At 36.1% G+C, this 19,320-nt stretch overlaps 1 protein-coding gene across 2 annotated transcripts in view; it reads left to right on the top strand.

Annotated features, from left to right (window-relative positions):
* Positions 1-19,320, top strand: part of OSBPL9 (oxysterol binding protein like 9) — a 180,640-nt gene that overhangs the window by 90,928 nt on the left and 70,392 nt on the right. For both annotated transcript variants that reach the window (XM_059922327.1, XM_059922325.1), the window contains exon 4: positions 15,822-15,898. In XM_059922327.1, the coding sequence (XP_059778310.1) occupies positions 15,822-15,898 (77 nt within the window). The remainder of the gene's footprint in view (positions 1-15,821; positions 15,899-19,320) is intronic.

Consider the following 19,320-nt stretch of genomic DNA (forward strand, 5'->3'; position numbering starts at 1 on the left):
TTAGTACAGCTTTAATTTTACTTCTAGAGAGCTGTTTCTGCAGGTGGTTTGTGAATTGTGTATATCATGACCGTATTTTTATTTCTCTAATCAACAAATAATTTATTATGATTGAATAATAACCAGATATCTCATTGGTGCTTCATATCCACAAAGATATTTTTCCTATTAGATACAGTAGGGTAGAGGTTTGTTTACTGCCTCTTGAGAGAATGGGAGGAGGTTGGCTAGGTTAGTCAGAATAATAGAATATTGAATTTTCAGCTGAAAGGGACAATTTAGTCCAAGCCTCCATTAAAAAAAAAAAAAAAAACTATCGTAAAGAACACATAACATTAAATTTATCATCTTGATCTTTTTTTTTTTTTGGCTGCGTTGGGTCTTCATTGCTGAGCATGGGCTTTCTCTAGTTGCAGTAAACGGGGCCTACTCTTCATTGCAGTACGTGGGCTTCTCATCACGGTGGCTTCTCTTGTTGCATAGCACCGGCTCTAAGTGCGCGGGCTTCAGTAGTTGCAGCACGTGGCCTCAGTAGTTGTGCCTTGTGGGCTCTAGAGCGCAGGCTCAGTAATTGTGGTGCACGGGCTTAATTGCTCCACAGCATGTGGAATGCCCCCAGACCAGGGGTCGAACCCGTATCCCCTGCATTGGCAGGCAGATTCTTAACCACTACACCACCAGGAAAGTCCCTTAATCATTTTTAAGTGTATAGGTCAGTAGTACATATTCACATTGTAGTGGAGCAGATCTCTAGAACTTTTCCATCTTGTGACACTGAAACTCTATACCTGCTAAACACTAATTCCCTCTCCCTCTTCCCCACCCCCAACCCTTGGTAAACACATTACTACTTTCTGTTTCTATGATTTTGACCACTTTAAATATTTCATATGAGTAGAATCATACAGTATTTGTCCTTTTGTGACTGGCTTATTTCGCTTAGCATAATGTCCTCAAAGTTCATCCATGTCATAGCATATGACATGGTTTTCTCCTTTTTAAAGGCTGCATAATATTCCATTGTGTGTATCTTTCACACTTTCTTTATCCATTCATCTTTTGATGAACATTTGGGTTGCACCCAGCCCTTGGCTATTGTGAATAATGCTGTGATGAACACAGATGTGCAAATATCTCTTTGAGATTCTGCTTTGAGTATTTGTGGTATATACCCAAAATTTAAATTGCTGGATCATATGGTAATTCTATTTTTAATTTTCTGAGGAACCTCTGTACTGTTTTCCGTAGTGGCTGTACCATTTTACATTCCCACCAACAAGGGCTCCAACTTCTCTGCATCCTCGCCAAGGCATCTATTTTCTCTTCTTTTGATAGTGGCCATCCAGATGGATGTGAAGGGATTATCTCGTTGTAGTTTTTTTTTTTTTTTTAAAGATTTAATTTCATTTATTTTTGGCTGCGTTGGGTCTTCATTGCTGCACACGGGCTTTCTCTAGTTGTGGCGAGCAGGGGCTACTCTTTGTTGTGGTACGCGGGCTTCTCCTTACAGTGGCTTCTTTTGTTGCGGAGCACGGGCTCTAGGCGTGCGGGCTTCAGTAGTTGTGGCATGCAGCCTCAGTAGTTGTGGCACGCGGGCTCTAGAACGCAGCCTCAGTAGTTGTGGCACGTGGGCTTGGTTGCTCCATGGCATGTGGGATCTTCCCAGACCAGGGATCGAACCCATATCCCCTGCGTTGGCAGGTGGATACTTATCCACTGCACCACCAGGGAAGTCCCTCTCGTTGTAGTTTTGATTTGCATTTCCATAATGATTAGTGATATTGAGCATCCTTTTACGTTCTAATTGGCCACTTGTATGTCTTCTTTGGAGAAATGTCTATTCAAGTCCTTTGTCCTTTTTTTTCTTTTTTTTTTTTACCTTAAAATTTGTTTTGGTTCTGAAGAACCTAGGGGCAGGACAGGAATAAAGATGCAGACATAGAGAATGGACTTGGGGACACGGGAAGGGGGAAGGGTAAGCTGGGATGAAGTGAGAGAGTGGCATGGACATATATACACTACCAAATGTAAAATAGATAGCTAGTGGGAAGAAGCTGCATAGCACAAGGAGATCAGCTCGGTGCTTTGTGTCCACCTAGAGGGGTGGGATAGGGAGCATGGGAGGGAGACGCAAGAGGGAGGAGATATGAGGATATATGTATATGTATAGCTGCTTCACTTTGTTATACAGCAGATACTAACAGACCATTGTAAAGCAATTATACTCCAATAAAGATGTTAAAAAAATTTTTTTTAATTGAAGTATAGATGATTTACAATGTTGTGTTGGTTTCTGGTATACAGCAAAGTGATTCAGTTATACATATATACATACATATTCTTTTTCATATTCTTTTCCATTATGGTTTATTACAGGATATTGAATATAGTTCCCTGTGCTATACAGTAGGACCTTGTTGTTTATTTTACATATAGTAGTTTGTTTCTGCTAATCCCAAACTTCTTATTTATCCTTCCTCCATCCTTTTTCCCCTTTGGTAACCACAAGTTTATTTTCTCTGTTTGTGAGTCTGTTTCTGTTTTGTAAATAAGTTCATTTGTGTCATATTTTAGAGCCCACATATAAGCAATATCACATGGTATTTGTCTTTCTCTTTCTGATTTACTTTACTTAGTATGATGATCTTTAGGTCCATCCATGTTACTGCAAATGACATTATTTCATTCTTTCTTAATAGCTGAATAGTATTCCACTGTGAATATACCACACCTTCTTTATCCACTCCTCTGTCGATGGACATTTAGGTTGCTTCCATGTCTTGGCTGTTGTAAATAGTGCTGCTGTGAACACTGGGGTGCATGTATCTTTTCAAATTAGAGTTTTCTTCCAGTATATACCCAGGAGTAGGATTGCTGGGTCATGTGGTAACTCTATTTTTAGTTTTTTTAAGGAACTTTCATACTGTTTTCCATAGTGATAGCTCTGATTTACATTCCCACCAGCAGTGTAGGAGGGTTCCTTTTTCTCCACACCATCTCCAGCATTTATTATTTGTAGACTTTTTGATGATGGCCATTCTGACTGGTGTGAGCTGGCACCTCATTGTAGTTTTGATTTGCATTTCTCTAATAATTAGACATGTTGAGCATCTTTTCATGTGCCTGTTGGCCATGTGTATGTCTTCTTGGGAGAAATGTCTGTTTTGGTCTTCTGCCCATTTTTTGATTGGGTTATTTGTTTTTTTGGTATTGATCTGTATGAGCTGTCTGTATATTTTGGAAATTAATTCCTTGTGGGTCGCATCGTATGCAAGTATTTTCTCCCATTCTGTAGGTTGTCTTTTCATTTTGTATATGGTTTCCTTTGCTGTGCAAAAACTTGTAAGTTTGATTAGGTCCCATTTATTTATTTTTGCTTTTATTTCTATCGCCTTGGGAGACTGAGCTAAGAAAACATTGGTATGATTTATGTCAGAGGATGTTTTGCCTATATTCTTTTCTAGGAGTTTTATGGTGTCTTATCTTATATTTAAGTCTTTAAGCCATTTTGAGTTTATTTTTGAGTATGGTGTGAGGGTGTATTTTAACTTCATTGATTTACAAGCGGTTGTCCAGCTTTCCCAACACCACTTGCTGAAGAGACTGTCTTTTCTCCACTGTATGTTCTTGCCTCCTTTGTCGAAGATTAATTGCCCATATAGGTGTGTGGGTTTACTTCTGGGCTTTCTATTCTGTTCCAGTGATCCATATGTCTGTTTTTGTGCCCTAACCACACTTTTGATTACTGTAACTTTGTAGTATTGTCTGATGTCTGGGAGGGTTATGCCTCCAGCTTTGTTCCTTTCCCTCAGGATAGCTTTGGCAATTTGGGGTCTTTTATGGTTCCATATAAATTTTAGGATTATTTGTTCTAGTTCTGTGAAAAATGTCATGGGTGATTTGATAGGGATCGCATTAAATCTGTAGATTGTTTTGGGTAGTATGACCATTTTAACAATATTAATTCTTCCAATCCAAGAGCAAGGGATATCTTTCCATTTCTTTGAATCATCTTCAGTTTCCTTTATCAATATTTTATAGTTCTCAGCATATAAGTCTTTTTCCTCCTTGGTCAGGTTTATTCCTAAGTATTTCATCTTTTTGATGGGATTTTAAAAGGGATTTTTGGTTTACTTTCCCTTTCTAATACTTCATTGTTAGGGTAAAGAAATGCAACAGATTTCTGTATGTTAATCTGATATCCTGCTACCTTGCTGAATTCGTTTATCAGTTCTAATAGTTTTTGTGTGGAGTCTTTAGGGTTTTCTGTATATAGTATCATGTCATCTTCATATAATGACAGTTTTACCTCTTCCCTTCCAATTTGGATACCTTTTACTTCTTTTTCTTGTTTGATTGCTGTCCTTTGCCCATTTTTTAATCAAGTTGTTGTTGTTTTGTAGATGTTCCTTATGTATTCTGGATATTAACCCCTTATCAGATATATGATTTGCAGTTATCTTCTCCTATTCTTTAGGTTGCCTTTTCTCTGTGTTGATTGTTTCCTTTGATGCACAGAAATTTTTAAGTTTGTTGTACAGTAGTCCCCTCGTGTCACGGGGATACATTCCAAGACACCCAGTGGATTCCTGAAACCGCAGATTGTACTGAACTCTATATATACTGTGTTTTTTCCTATACATACATACCTATGATAAAGTTTAATTTATACATTAGGCACAGTAAGAGATTAACAACAATAATAACATAGAACAATTATAATGATACTGTAATAAAAGTTATATGAATGTGGCCTCTCTCAAAATATATTACTGTACTGTACTCACCTTCCTCCTTTGATGATGTGAGATGATAAAATGCCTAGTGATGAGATGAAGTGAGGTGAATGATGAAGACATTATGAAGTAACATTAGGCTACCATTGACCTGATGATACATTGGAAGGAGGATCACCTGCTTAGGGTGGATCATGGAACCATGACAAATTGATTGTTGGGTGCAAGAAGCCCATTATGTCGATGGTTGGGGATCCTGGACAGGACAAACAGGACGGTGTGAGATTTCATCAAGCTACTCAGAATGACGCACAGTTTAAAACTTATGAATTGTTTATTTCCATTTAATATTTTAGGACCTGGTTAACCAGGGGGTGGGAGCGTGGGGGAGTAACCAAAACTGCAGAAAGTGAAACTGTGGATAAAGGGGGACTACTGTAGTTCTATTTGTCTATTTTTAAATTTTATTGCCTGTGCTTTTGATATCATATTCAAGAAATCCCTGCAAATCCAATGTTCTAAAGATTTCCCCCTATGTTTTCTTCTAGGAGTTTAATAGTTTTAGGTCTTACATTTAAGTCTTTAAAACATTTTCAGGGAATTCCTTGGCGGTCCAGTGGTTAGGACTCCGTGGTTTCACTGCCATGGACCTGGGTTCAGTCCCTGGTCAGAGAACTAAGATCCCACAAGATGGACAGAGTGTCAATAACTAACTAACTAACTAAATAAATAAATAAAATTTCTGTCAGTTTTTGTATATGGTAAGGGTCCATCTTCATTCTTTTGAATGTGGATATCCACTTTTTCCAGCACCATTTGTTGAAGAGACTGTCTTTTCCCCATTGTATAATCTTGGCACCCTTGTCGAAAATCATTTGCCCATACATACAAGGGTTTATTTCTGGGCTCTCCTCTGTTCCATTGGTCTATATATCTGTCTTTATGCCAGCGAGCCTATAAGCCATGTGGTGTTGTACTAGAATTGGAGGTATCAATGTGAACTCATGATTTTAGATAGATAGATAGATAGATAGGAAGTGCATGAAAAAGAATGGAGGCATGTCAAAAGGAGGAGAACTAGGACTTGTTCTGAGGCACGTGGGGCTTAAAGATGGGAAGGAGGGTAGAGTTGGTGTTAAGATTCGAGGAGGGGGAAAGTATGCCATGAACAGGAAAACAATTCGTTTAGAGTGTTTAGGGGCCAATGAGAAGATGGTTTGGTTCGTATAAATGAGGCATGAAATAAAAGATGTGGAGGACCTTTACTGTTAGACAGGGAGGTTAGGTACATTCAGTAGGGTATGGGAGAATGTTGAGGTTTTTGATGGAAGCAGCCTTGCAATATAAGCTCAAATCTGAGTGAGGTGTGCAGGCTGCGTTCGAGTTAGCAGAGTTAAGCACATGTACTACTTTTGTGGTGATGTTTTGTTTACAGGCATGAGACTGTATGAGAGCTTGAACGAGCATGTTGTCAGTAGGGATGGAAAGAAAGGGTAGAGAGAGGGACTATGTCAAGGAAGGATCTGGTGATTGTTTGTGAGGAGGTGGCAGATTTAAAGGTGATTGCTATTGGTGCCCTGATGGCAGTGAGAATGACGCCTCACGTCACGTCCCAGACATTTCTCAGTTCAGGCCTCACTCTCACAACCACTTCCTAACTGGAATGCCACCTCTATTTTTGCCACCTTCAGTTTTCATTGTCCACAGCGCTGCCAGATTGATAATTTTAATATGCAAATTAGACCATGTCACTCTCATGCTTGAAATTCTTCAGGGGCTCCCCATTGTCATAAAGTCCACTCACACTCCTTGGGATGGGATCCTCAACTTTTGCTATTTCCTCTTCCCCTGTCAGCCTACTGTTCTAGACACATTGAAACCAGTTTCCCAGTTTTCACCCTTTTCATGCTTAAGTGCCTTTGTTAGTGTCTTTCCACTTTCAGGATGTCCTTATCTTTCTCTATTTGACAAACTAATTACTATTCTTTAATATCTAAACTCCTTAAGGAGTTCTTCCCTGATTTTTCATTCATACCCTTTGGTGGTGACATAAGCCATGTATTTATACAGCTAAATACAAATCTGTCTTTTTTACCAGATTTTTGAGCTCCATGGAGTCAGGGATAAGTTATAATAAATGCTCAACAGTGATGATAATAATAATTACTGCTTATTGAGCACTTACCTTATGCCATTTACCTGTCAAAGTGTTATATTTGGACTAACTCATTTAATCTCTGTAATAACCTTATGGGATAGATTCTATTACTGTCCTCATTTTACAGATGAGAACACTGAGACTTAAAAAGGTTAAGTAACTCGTTGAAAGTCGTATGGTTAATAGACAGCAAAGTTCAGAGTTGAACCTGGACGTTCTGGCTCTGGAGTCCATATTCTTTAATTTCATATGTCACAGTTGTTTACCATGATATTCTCTAAATGGTGTCTTTTGATGAACCCAAATTGTTAAGTTTGATGTAGTTAAATTTATGTCATTGTCTTTATATCTTGTTTAAGTTTTGTACCCTGTTTAAGAAGCTTTCTTCTATCCCAAAGTTATGACGATATTCTCCTGTTTTACCTTCTGGAAAATGTATTGTTTTTCTTTCATATTTAAGAATTAAGGAATCACCTGGAATTGATTTTTATGTATAGTACAAGGTAGGGTCAAGTTTCATTTTTTCCCCCCATATTGTCCTAGCACCATTTATTGAACGATTGTTCCTTATTGTTCTTTGGAACCACACTTATCACAAACCAAGTGTCCATATATACGAGTGGGTCTGTTTCTGGGCTCTGTTCTGTTTCATTGGTTTGCTATTTATCCTAGCTCCAGTACCACTTTTTCTTAATTGTTGTAGCTTTATAGTATGTCTTTATATGTGATAGAGTAAATCCTCTAAGAATGCTTCTCCCTTTTCAAGAAAGCCTTTGCTATTCTTTACCTTTTGTACCATTTTGTCTTTGTATTGCATTGTATTGCTTTTTGTTTTTGTTTTTTTTTTTGGGCCACGCTGCACGGCCTGCAGGATCTTTAGTTCCCCAACCAGGGATTGAACCCATGGCCGTGACAGTGGAAGTGTGGAGTCCTAACCACTGAACCACCAGGGAATTCCCTGTATTTGTATTTTAGAATCAGCTTGTCAAATTCCCCAAAATGCGTTTTGGACTTTTAATTTACATTGCATTTAATCTAAAGATCAATTCGAATATTGTTATAGTATTGAATCTTCCAACCCATGAAACAGTATTTCTGTTTATTTATGTCTTCTTTGATTTATTATAATAATGTCTTTAAAATACAGTTTTTAAAAATTTGAAATAATCTCACACAAAAAAGTTGCAAATACAGTACAAAGAACCTTGCCCCCCGCCCCAGAACTGTTTTTTTTTTGTTTTTTTGTTTTTTTGTTTTTTTAAAATTATTTATTTATTTATGGCTGTGTTTGGTCTTCGTTTCTGTGCGAGGGCTTTCTCTAGTTGAGGCAAGCGGGGCCACTCTTCATCGCGGTGCACGGGCCTCTCACTATCGCGGCCTCTCTTGTTGCGGAGCACAGGCTCCAGACGCGCAGGCTCAGTAGCTGTGGCTCACGGGCCTAGTTGCTCCGCGGCATGTGGGATCTTCCCAGACCAGGGCTCGAACCCGTGTCCCCTGCACTGGCAGGCAGACTCTCAACCACTGCACCACCAGGGAAGCCCCCAGAACTGTTTGAAAGTAAGTTGTTAACTGGATGTCCCATCACACCTGAATGTTTTATTATTATATATTTCCTGCAAACAAGGAAGTTTTCCTGTATACACACTATGCAACCATTAAAATCAGGAAATTAACATTGATGCATTAATACCATCTAATCCTTAGACTCTATTCAGGTTTTGCCAGTTGTCCCAATAATGTCCTTTATAGAAAGAGAATCTGGTTCAAAATCACATTTTGCATTTAGCTGTCATGTCTATGTAGTCTTCTTCAGTCTGGAACAGTTCCTCAGTCTTTCCTTGACTTTTATGTCCTTGATACTTTTAAATATTATAGGCTAATTATTTTGTTGAATGTCGCTCAGTTTGTTTTTTCCTGATGTTTCTTCATGATTCAGATTATATATCTGGCCTGAATATCACAGAAGTGATTCTGTGTTTTTATCACAGAGTTTCAATTTGTCCCATAACTGATGACATTTACTGTGATAACCTGATTGAGATGGTATCTGCCAGGCTTTTGTTGTTAAATTTTGTCTTTTTCCCTTCTTAATATTTTGTGGGGAGGTATTTTGAAGCTATGCTGAATCCCATTCCTCAACAAACTTTCAATTTATGTGTATCAGTAGTAACTCATGGTTTCCTGTTTTACTCAACGGATTATAATTATTTACTATCATTATTTATTTTAATGCTCAAATTGTCCTTGATTTGGCCAGTAGGATTTTCTTTAAGCTGACTTCTGTGTTCTCTTGACATGTTCCTATCATTCTCTGAGTATTTTCTTCCTTACTTTCTGGCACAAAAAAGATGTTCCAGACTAATTTTCTATCTTCCCTGTCCTAGTCCCGGAATCAACCATTTTTCCAAGGAGCCTTAGTTCCTCTTAATGGAGAATAGTATTTAGAATCAATACCTGCTGCTAGGTGTACTTATTGCTGTTGGCTGTCATGGTGCCCAGACCCTCTCAGAGCTAGGAAACATATGAATGTAATATATGTGTGTACATAAATGTGTATTCATGTCCATATTTCCATATGTATTTATTTACATAAATACTGAAAATCATGAGTTCATACTGATACCTCTATTTCCAATCTAACATCACAGAAATCATTCTGGTTTTCTCCCTTACCACTTTTGTAACTATTAATATTTTCCAACAGTGAGAAACCCTTTATATATATTTACTCATTTGATCAATCCTTCTGTATGTAATTAGTTTCCCATCATCACCCACTTCCTTGTGTGCATGTCACCCTCATTACACTCAGCCTGGTAAACCTTGTGCCAGGCTGACCCCGCCCCCGACAATGTGGACTCCTTCCTCACCTTTCTTGGGCTCTGACTCTCCATGCTGCACTTTTCCACTGTGTAGTTTCCCTCTTCATCCTGCTGGCTTTGATACCCCGTGCCAGGTTGTCCCTTGGCTTGATGTATGCCCTCCTTGTGTTGCTCAGGCTCTGATGTCCTGAGTTGACCCATTTGGTGCAATACTTTTAACTAAAACACAGAGCTCATTTGATTTTTCCCTTCTAATGCCCCCTTTCTGTTCCAGAGTTCAATCTAAAATCCCATATTGCATTTAGTTATGACAGTTCCTTGTTCTTTTCTTGTCTTTCGTGACTTTGACATTTGTGATGAGTATTAGTTATTTTGTAGATTGTCTCTCAGTTTGGGTTTATCTGATGTTTTCTCATGATTAGATTGAGATTATGTGTTTTTTGGCAAGAATACTACAGAAGTGATGCTGTTTCCTTCTCAGTGGGTCATATTGTGGGGGGGATGGTATACATCAAGAAATTTGTTGCTGGTGATGTTAACCTTGATCACTGGATTAAGGTGGTGTCTGCCAGACTTCTCCATCATAAAAGTACTGTTCTTCCCTTTATAGTTGATAAATATGTTGGGGGAGATAACTTTGAGACTCTGCTAATATCCTGTTTCTCCTCAAACTTTTACCCACTGTTTTTAGCTATCAGTATGCCATTGGTGGATCTTGCCTGCAGTAATTATTGCTGTCGTGTTTGTCTAAAGGTGATTTAAAAATTTCTTTCATCCCTACAATACTTATGAATTGTAACTCTTCTGAAGAAAGCGCTGTGCCTTCTTCCCCATTTTTTTACTTATTCAAGTAATTTATTTAGATCAATATTGCAATCTTAGATATTTATTTTATTCTATGAATTATAATTCAGTACTATCAGTTATTCTGTTGCTCACATTCTTTAGGCTTTGGTTATTGGAACTCCTTCAGGTTGGCTCCTGTTTCCTTTTGACGTGCCGCCATTCTTTTTCATGCACTTCCTATGTATGTATGTATGTATGTATCTGTCTATCTATCTAAAACCCTGAGTTCATATTGATACCTCCAATTCTAGTCCAACACCACATGGCTCATTCTAGCCTTCTCCCTTTCCTTATTTGTAATTTTTTTCCCTCGGACAGTGAGAAACCTGGTTCTCATAATCTACAATATATTCACTTGTTTGTAGTTACAGAATTGCTAAACTATACTCCTATGAAAACCAGATTTACAGTATTTGTGCAGTTTTTGTACAGTGTGTATGGTTATGTTTTGGTTTAGCCTTGCATTATCTAGTTCGAATACTGTTTTCAAAGTTAGTTGGGTTTAATTTTTTCTTCCTCATACCCTTCTTTGTGATTGACTTATTCATTTGTAATACAGTTAGGTTAATTTGTTTCTATTTATATTCTGTTCTGGGTTCCCCCTCACCATCCTGGTTGATTTAAAATTATTTATTTATGGGGAGAGTGTGTGAAATGTTACTATGGTTCTAAAGAGTCTGAGTATATAAAAATAATAAATTCAGAGAAGTGTTGCTACCTCTGTATCCCTACTAACTCATTCCTGTTTTCCCTGACTTCCATCCTTTCCCACTGTGCTTTGTAGGTAACCAGTCTCTTTAGTTTATAGTTCATCCTTCTTCTATTTATTTTGCACAAACAAGCAGATGCATGTATATTTTCTTATATCCTCTTCTTTCTTCTTTCTTCTTTTTTCATTTAATAGTGTATCTGAAAAATCACTTAAAAGTGATCTTCCTTGTTCTCTTTTACACCTGCATTGTACTCCATGGTTTATTCAACCACCTTCCTCTGTCTGAGTATTGAGGCTCTTTCCAATATTTTGTAATTATAAGCAATGCTACAGTGAATAACCTTGTTCATATGTATTTTTATTATTGTTGGATGTTGCTTGATTTTTTTGCATACTCAACCAACCTTGTATTTCTGGAATACATTCAACTTCGACTTGACATTACAGTTTTATAAAGGACTTTTGCATGTCTTTTATTGCATTAGAATTGCCTTAAATTTTGTTCTCTCATAATAGTCTTGTCAGGTTAATATCCAAGTTATGTTGACCTTACGAGAGTTGGGGAGTGTTCTTCTTTTTCTATTCTCTGGAATATTTTGTGTTAGATTGGCATTATGTCTTCCTTAAATGTTTGACAGAGTGCTCTGGTGAAACGTTCTGGGCCTGGAGTTTTCTTAGTGGGATGATTTTTCAATTATTTTTATATAGAGTATTTTTTAAAATTTATTTTTATTTATTTATTTTTTGAACTTATTTATTTTTTTATGTATTTATTTTTTTGGCTGCACTGGGTCTTCATTGCTGTGCACGGGCTTTCTCTAGTTGCGGCTAGCGGGGGCTACTCTTGGTTGCAGTGTGCGGGCTTCTCATTGTGGTGAGAATCCTTGCGGGACATGGGTTCTAGGCGCGTGGGCTTCAGTAGTTGTGGCTCACGGGCTCTAGAATGCAGGCTCAGTAGTTGTGGCACATGGGCTTAGTTGCTCCACGGCATGTGGGATCTTCCCAGACCAGGACTTGAACCCATGTCCCCTGCATTGGCAGGTGGATTCTTAACCACTGCACCACCAGGGAAGCCCTATATAGAGTATTTTTGATCTACCAAGGGCACTTTCCTGTGGTCTCATCTAATAGTTACAGAACTATCCAAATTTTAAAATTTCTTCTTGTGGAAGTTTTGGTAGGCTGTATTGTAAAGAAAATTTTCCATTTAATTAAATTTTTCATTTTTATCATCATGGAGTTATTCATAACATTCTCTTATAAACTTCTGAAGGTGTGCATCTGTTGTGATGTCCTCTTTCTCATTCATGATGTTAATGACCTGAGTCACCTCCTCCTATCAGTCTTGCTAGAAGTTCATCAATTTCATTAGTATTTCAGGTAACCAAGTTTAGGCTTTATTGATCTATCTTATTGTTTGCTCTCTACTTGATTGATTTATGTTCCTTATCATTTCCTTTCTACTTATTTTGAATTTAATTTCCTGTTATTTCAACCTTTTTGCTTTTCTAAATGTATGCATTTAAGGCTATAAATTTCCCTTTATGCACTGCTTTAAAGTGCATCCAACAGTTATCAATATGTCATGTTTTCATTTATGCAGTTTCAAATATTTTCTGATTTCTAGTGAGATATTTTTCTTTGACCAATAGATTATTTAGTGGTTTTTAAAAACTGTTTTCCAAATACCTGAGTATTTTCTAATTTATATTTTTATAGCTGATTTCTAGCTTACATTTTCACTGCTAATATACTGTGTGTGATTTAACTTCTTTGAAATTTGTTAAGACTTGTTTAGGGTCCATTATGTGGTCAATTTTTTGAAATAGTTTGTGAGTGCTAGAAAAGAAGGTCTATTTTACACTTTGTATGCACAGTGTTCTGTATATGCCCATTGGATTAAGTTTATTCATCAGGGATTGTTCAGATCTTCTAGGTTCTTACTAATTTTTCTGTCTGCTTGATCTATTGGTTAATGAGAGAGGTGTTAAAAACATGTATGTATATATTTCATGTTATTTTAGTTACATATAAATTTATATTTATATCTTCCTGATTAATTGAACACTTGTATTTACAAAGTGAGCCTCTTGAAGACTTTTTGTGATAATGTCTATTTTATGTGATTTAAATAACATCACCTTTTGGGAGTTAGTGTTTCTATGGTATATCTTTTTCTATACTCTTATTTTCAATATTTCTGTACCCTTATATTTAATAAGTATCTCTTGTAAGCATCATATAAAATCTTGTTTAAAAACCTTTCTTTTTTAGTTGGAGCATTTACTTCATTTACATTTAATTTAATTATTGATGTTTTTAGGCTTAAAAATTTACCATTTTACCATCTTTCCTTTTTGTCTTACATATTCTGTTTCTTTTTTATCCTTTTTGTCAATTTTTGGATTATTTTTTATTATTGGATTGTAAAATTTTATTATCTTGGAAGTTAAACACTTAAAAAAAAACCCTTTCAGTGATTACTCTAAAAATTATGACAAAATCCCTCAGTTGTCAAAATCAAACGTTAATTGGTAATTTTATCTTCTTTCCAAACAATGTAAGAACCTTAGAATTCTTTAACTCCATTTCCCCTTTCCCAGTCTATTTGCAGTTGTTTTGCATTTTAATTTTGTATGCATTTGTTTAAAACCTCACAAGATATTATCATTTTATGTAGTCAATATTCACGTAGTTTTACCCATGTACTTATCATTTTTGTTACTCTACATTTTTTCCTGCTTCTACCACTTTCCATTAGACATTATTCTCTATGCATGGAGTATACCTTTACAAATTTTCTTTAATAAATATATGCTGGTGACAAATTCTCTGATTTTTGTTTGTCTGAAAATGACTTTATTTCATCTTAATTCCTGAAAGATATTTTTCAGTAAATTCTAGATTGGAAGTTATTTTCTTTTAGCCATTAAGTATAGTACCGTCTTGTCTTCTGGTCCCCATTGTTTCTCTTGAGACCTAGCACAATTTAATTGTCGCTTTTTTGAAAGTAATCTGTCCTTTCTCTCTCTGTTCCCTGACCCCCACCCCCATCATGACTATTTTTAAGATATTTCCTCTATCTTTGGTTTGCAGTAAATTTTGCTGGGATGTGCCTAGCTGTGGGGTTTTGTTTGTTTGTTTGTTTTTGATTTATTCTGCTTAGAATTCTTAGGACTTCTGAAATCTGTGGCTTAATGTCTTTCATCTGTTTTGAGAAATTCTTAGCCAAATAGTGTTTCTATTCCATTCTCTCTTTTGTCTCTTTTTGGTATTCCAATCCCATGCACATTACACCCTCTTACTCTCTATGTTGCTCTCCCTTTCTTCTATATTTTCTGTCTCTTTGACTCATTGTCTTTTGTTCTGAAGAGTTTCTTCCGACCTCTCTTCCAGTTCTCTCATGGTTTCTTTAGTTGATTTAATCTGCTGTAAGACTCATCCACTGAGTTAATTTTGCTTATTATGTTTTTCAATTTTACAATTTATATTCAATTATTTTAAAAACCTATATCATTTATAAAATGGTTTCTAAGTCTCTGTCAAAGTTTTCAGTCTTTTGTTGAATGTATTAAGCATAGTTACTTTTAAAGTGTGGGATTGTTTGTTCAGATATCTGGAGCTCTTGTTCATATGTTTCTATTGTCATTTGATTCTCATTTATGTGTGATTGTCTCCTTGTATATCTTTGGTTATCTTTGCTTATGTGCTAGACATTGTATTTAAAATTGTTTCTAGAAATAATTTGGCAGCTGAGATTATGTTATCTTTCTACAGAAAAGATTTTCATTTGCTTTTGCTAGCTAGGTGCTTAGAGTCACTAAAACCCTGGGGTAGTTTTAATCCATTTCAGGCATCAAGATTTTTCTGACCACCCACATGACTGAGCAATTATTTTAATTCTGTTTTATTCTTAATTCTAAGGTGTAGCGCTTTGAGGTCCCAATCAAAACTTGAGCTATTTGCCAGAGCCACCACTCTTGGTGGGCCCTGGCCTCCAACTTTTGGCCTGATAAGACTTTTTTTTTTTTAATAGAGTTTATTTTTTTAGAGTAGTTTTAAGTTCACAGAAGAATTGAGCAGAAGGTACATGGAGTTCCCATATGCCCCCTGCCCACACATACTGACAAGGCTTTTAAGAAATTGCTCAATCTACAACTCCTCTCCTGGAATGTACAATGCCTCCAGGAGGAAAGTGGCCCTATATACCAGGCCTATCTTCTAGATGTTTGTCTTTTCCTAGATTTTGGCCTGTTAATTCTTTACTACCTTGTTGTTTTCTGATGCCTTCAAAACAGTTATTTTTAATAATTATTTTAGCTTTTCTGATTATTCTCAGTGGGAAGGTAGCCTGCTATTATTGAACACATTTATTCCCTTTGATATAAATGGCTGTATTTTTGGAAAGGATAGAAAGATAAATCTATTAAGGAAATGGCACAACCAGAAACCTTTTCTATTAACATCATGGTTTAAAATTTTTGCTTCCAAATATGGAGATATATTGTAGAAATTAAGGTTTTAATTTTTATAAACTTTTATTCCAGCTCGTGATGCTGATGAACGAGAGAAGTGGATCCATGCCTTAGAAGAAACTATTCTTCGACATACTCTTCAGCTTCAAGTAAGAGTCTTTACATGGCTTCTGGATAGTTCAGTAGGTTTTTTTTTGTTTGTTTTCTTTTTTTTTTTTAAATAACTGATAGGATGTAAGGGAAACTTTTAATTTCTGAGTTGTTTATTTTTGCCTTTACAGTGTTATATAGTAAAGTTATAGTCATTTTTTTCTGCTTAAAATACTGATTTTTGTCTAGAAACAAGACAGTGCAAGGCAATGCTGAAAGTGAAATGCTATGTTAAAATTAAAATGTGCCAAGTTCATTTTTAAAATTTAGTATCTATAGTTGGTTATTGGTATAGCCAAATTATATAATAATGCACAATAATAGATAAGTGCTGAGAAGTTGACCTACTTTTCTTGTTCCAGGATTTGGCAGTTACCATGTGTGTTGGGTAGTACTCTTAGGGATGCAAGTGAAAGAAAAATCCCAAACTGGTTTAAAAGAAAAAAGCACATCTAGCTTGGGTGTGGTTTGAAGTAGGCATTTAAACAATGTCATGAGGACCAAGATCCCTCATCTCTATTTCTAGGTCTTAGTTCTTCTGGGTTGGCTTCATTTTTAGATAGGTTCTCCCTTTGTGGTAGTAAGATGGTTGCAGCAATTTCAGCCTCCCATTGGTGGAACTGCAAATCTATAGGAGGCTATTGCTCTTTCTGGATTAAGAGGATTAGTGCTGATACCTCAGCTTCAGTCACTTTCCCGGTCCTGACCAATCACAATTTCATAGCCATATGTTCTTCCTCTGGAAATGGGATGTTATCTGCTTCAGCAGAAACATGTAGCTTATAGAGTAGAAGGTGGTCCCCCCAACCCCCTTGCCCCCAAGCAAAGTCAGAATAGGGAAAAAAAGATCCTAGGTAACAAAAACAACAAATGTCTACTCTACCATACTAAAGATAGTTTTCTATGTTTATTCTCCACTGAAAGAGCTTATATTGTGGCATATAGAGAGGATTTTATTTTATTTTGATTTACAGGATTGAATCCTAGAAAGCTGATGTTTTATAGTCCTTTATCTCTACTTAACTTGTCCAGGAATTGGCTTGATTAGACAAGTTGGTATAGGACATCCCAGGTCCTATAGTGAACTCCCCATCACTTTGAAAGTTATTCAAACAGAGGCTTAAAAAATATTACATGAGGAAGTTGTTATTAAGAGACTGTAAGAAATGAATATGGAGTTGAACTAGGAGATCTGTAAGTTACTCTGTGAGCTATGCTTTTTAAAAGCAACTTCATAATTTCTATGAAGAAGTTCTATGAATTCATTTTAATGAATTTCTTCATAAGTTTCTTTTAAATTTAGGCTGTTTTATAAATGACTAGCATCATTTTAGCAAATTTGTGATCCAGTAAGAAGATAAGTATTTTAAGATTCAGATTAGACTGAATGTGGCAGATGAGATTCCCTCCACAGTTGGTTAGACTGATATTCAAGTCTCTATGTGATCTATTCTCAGACTGCCTTTCTGGACATTTCCACCACTGTACCCCTACATAAACCTACTAGAGTGCTGCCGTTTACTTGCTTTCCTCTGAACACATCTTTTCATTTCTGGTCTCTACATTCTTGTACATGATGCTCCGTCTCTCTGTAATGCCATCTGCCTCCACTCTGCCTTTGCATTCTGCCTCTTTTCTTCAAAGCCCAGTTCAGAACTGACCTCTTATGTGGAGCTTCCCCTGACCAACTCCTCCTCCTCCACCCCCCAAACTCAGTGATCTCTTTCCTTTGAATGTCATACTCGTTGCACAGTTCACTGAGTCCTTACCATATTCTTCTTATCATCCTTTAAAGTATATATAATTCGCACCTCGTCGGTTAGGATGCAGACTCCTTAAGGTCAGGTACTTAATTTGATCCAATTTTGGAATATATGAGCTTTTGCTTTGAAGAGAATTTACATGTCTTTGGGAATAACAAGAAGAAAAAGATAACTTTGGGAAGTCTTAGACTCTGATAGCTTTGCTATTTTAAAATACATGTAATAAAAAGAGTTATTTATATATATATATTTTTTTTCTGAAGTTAATACATGCAGAAGATGGGACATTTAGAAGTATGTAATTAAATGTTAATTTGATTGGCAGAAAAAGTAAAGATTTTCTTCCCAGAGATGGTGAAGTATGGTGAAGGACTTGACTCTGGAACCAGAATGTCTTGGTTTGTATCCCAGTGCCACCACTTATTCTTGACATTACTCTGAGTTCCAATGTCCTCATCTATAAAATGAAGATAATAAAAGTACCTAATTTACAGGGTTGTTTTGATGATTAAATGAGTTAAATGTAAATTTGTTGAAATAATGCCTAGCTATAGTAATAACTTGGCAAATTTTTAGCCATTACTAATGCAACTACTACTCTTACCATTCCCACCCCCTGTACATTCTAAATGGTGCTCTCAATGGCATTCTAAATGGTGCTCGATAAATGTTAGTTAAATAAAGAAGTAATTGAAGGAATTAATGAACAAACACATGATGTATAGATTGCTTTTATATTGCTCTTTATTGAGAACTTTGAGACGTATTGTTTCCCCTAGCCTCATTAGATTTTATTTTTGTATCATGTAGGAAAATAGATGTGTTTTGTTTTTCTCCCTTGAAGCCCTTTGTTTCCCAAAGGAAATGATTGCAATATAGATGTGTCACTTCCTCCACAGGTAAAATGGTATGAAATAGCCAGTTACTTGGGGTTCCTACAACAAAGGAAAATTCCCCTAAGGAATGTTGCCAATGTTGTTGCTATTACTGAGAGGGCAGACAAATTTCTGGCTCCTAAATTGGAATTTAGAATTCAAGGATTCACTTTTTTAAATAAATTTTGTTGTAATAGTGGTGGCCTGTCTATCTTGAACTCTTGGGAAACAACTAAAAACAAATGATCCAATTTTATAGATGCTAAAGATTATTCCTTTAACTGCCAAAAATTTATTTTAACTGTGTTTTTATGGAAATCTTTTAGAACTTATATTTTCCTGCCTTCTCTTTATAAAAATAAAGTTTAAAACTTAAAAAAAAATAGTGCATGCTCAATTCAGAACATATAGAGAATACAGAAAACTTATTTATTTGGTAAATATTTATCAGACACTTAATGTGTTCCATGCACTATACTAGTTGTAGAGAATATACTTGTGAATAAATGACATATTGTCCTTGTCTTTATGGAGCTCAGCCTAGTATAAAGAAGAAAATAAAAATCATGGGAATTGAATTTTTAAAAAACTACAGTAAAACTACATTTATAGGATGTCATAAGTAAGTCACGCTTCCAAAAAAAATTTAGCTATGTAGAAGTATATAAAATAAAAGCAATAGTTCTTCCTACACCCCTTCTTTAGAGGAAAAACATAGAGTTCCAGTTTGTTAACATCCTAATCCTAATGTAAAGTTAGTGTGCCTAAAAGCTGGAGCATTTT

The sequence above is a fragment of the Balaenoptera ricei genome, chromosome 1, assembly GCF_028023285.1.
Source record: "Balaenoptera ricei isolate mBalRic1 chromosome 1, mBalRic1.hap2, whole genome shotgun sequence".
Lineage (NCBI taxonomy): Eukaryota > Metazoa > Chordata > Mammalia > Artiodactyla > Balaenopteridae > Balaenoptera > Balaenoptera ricei.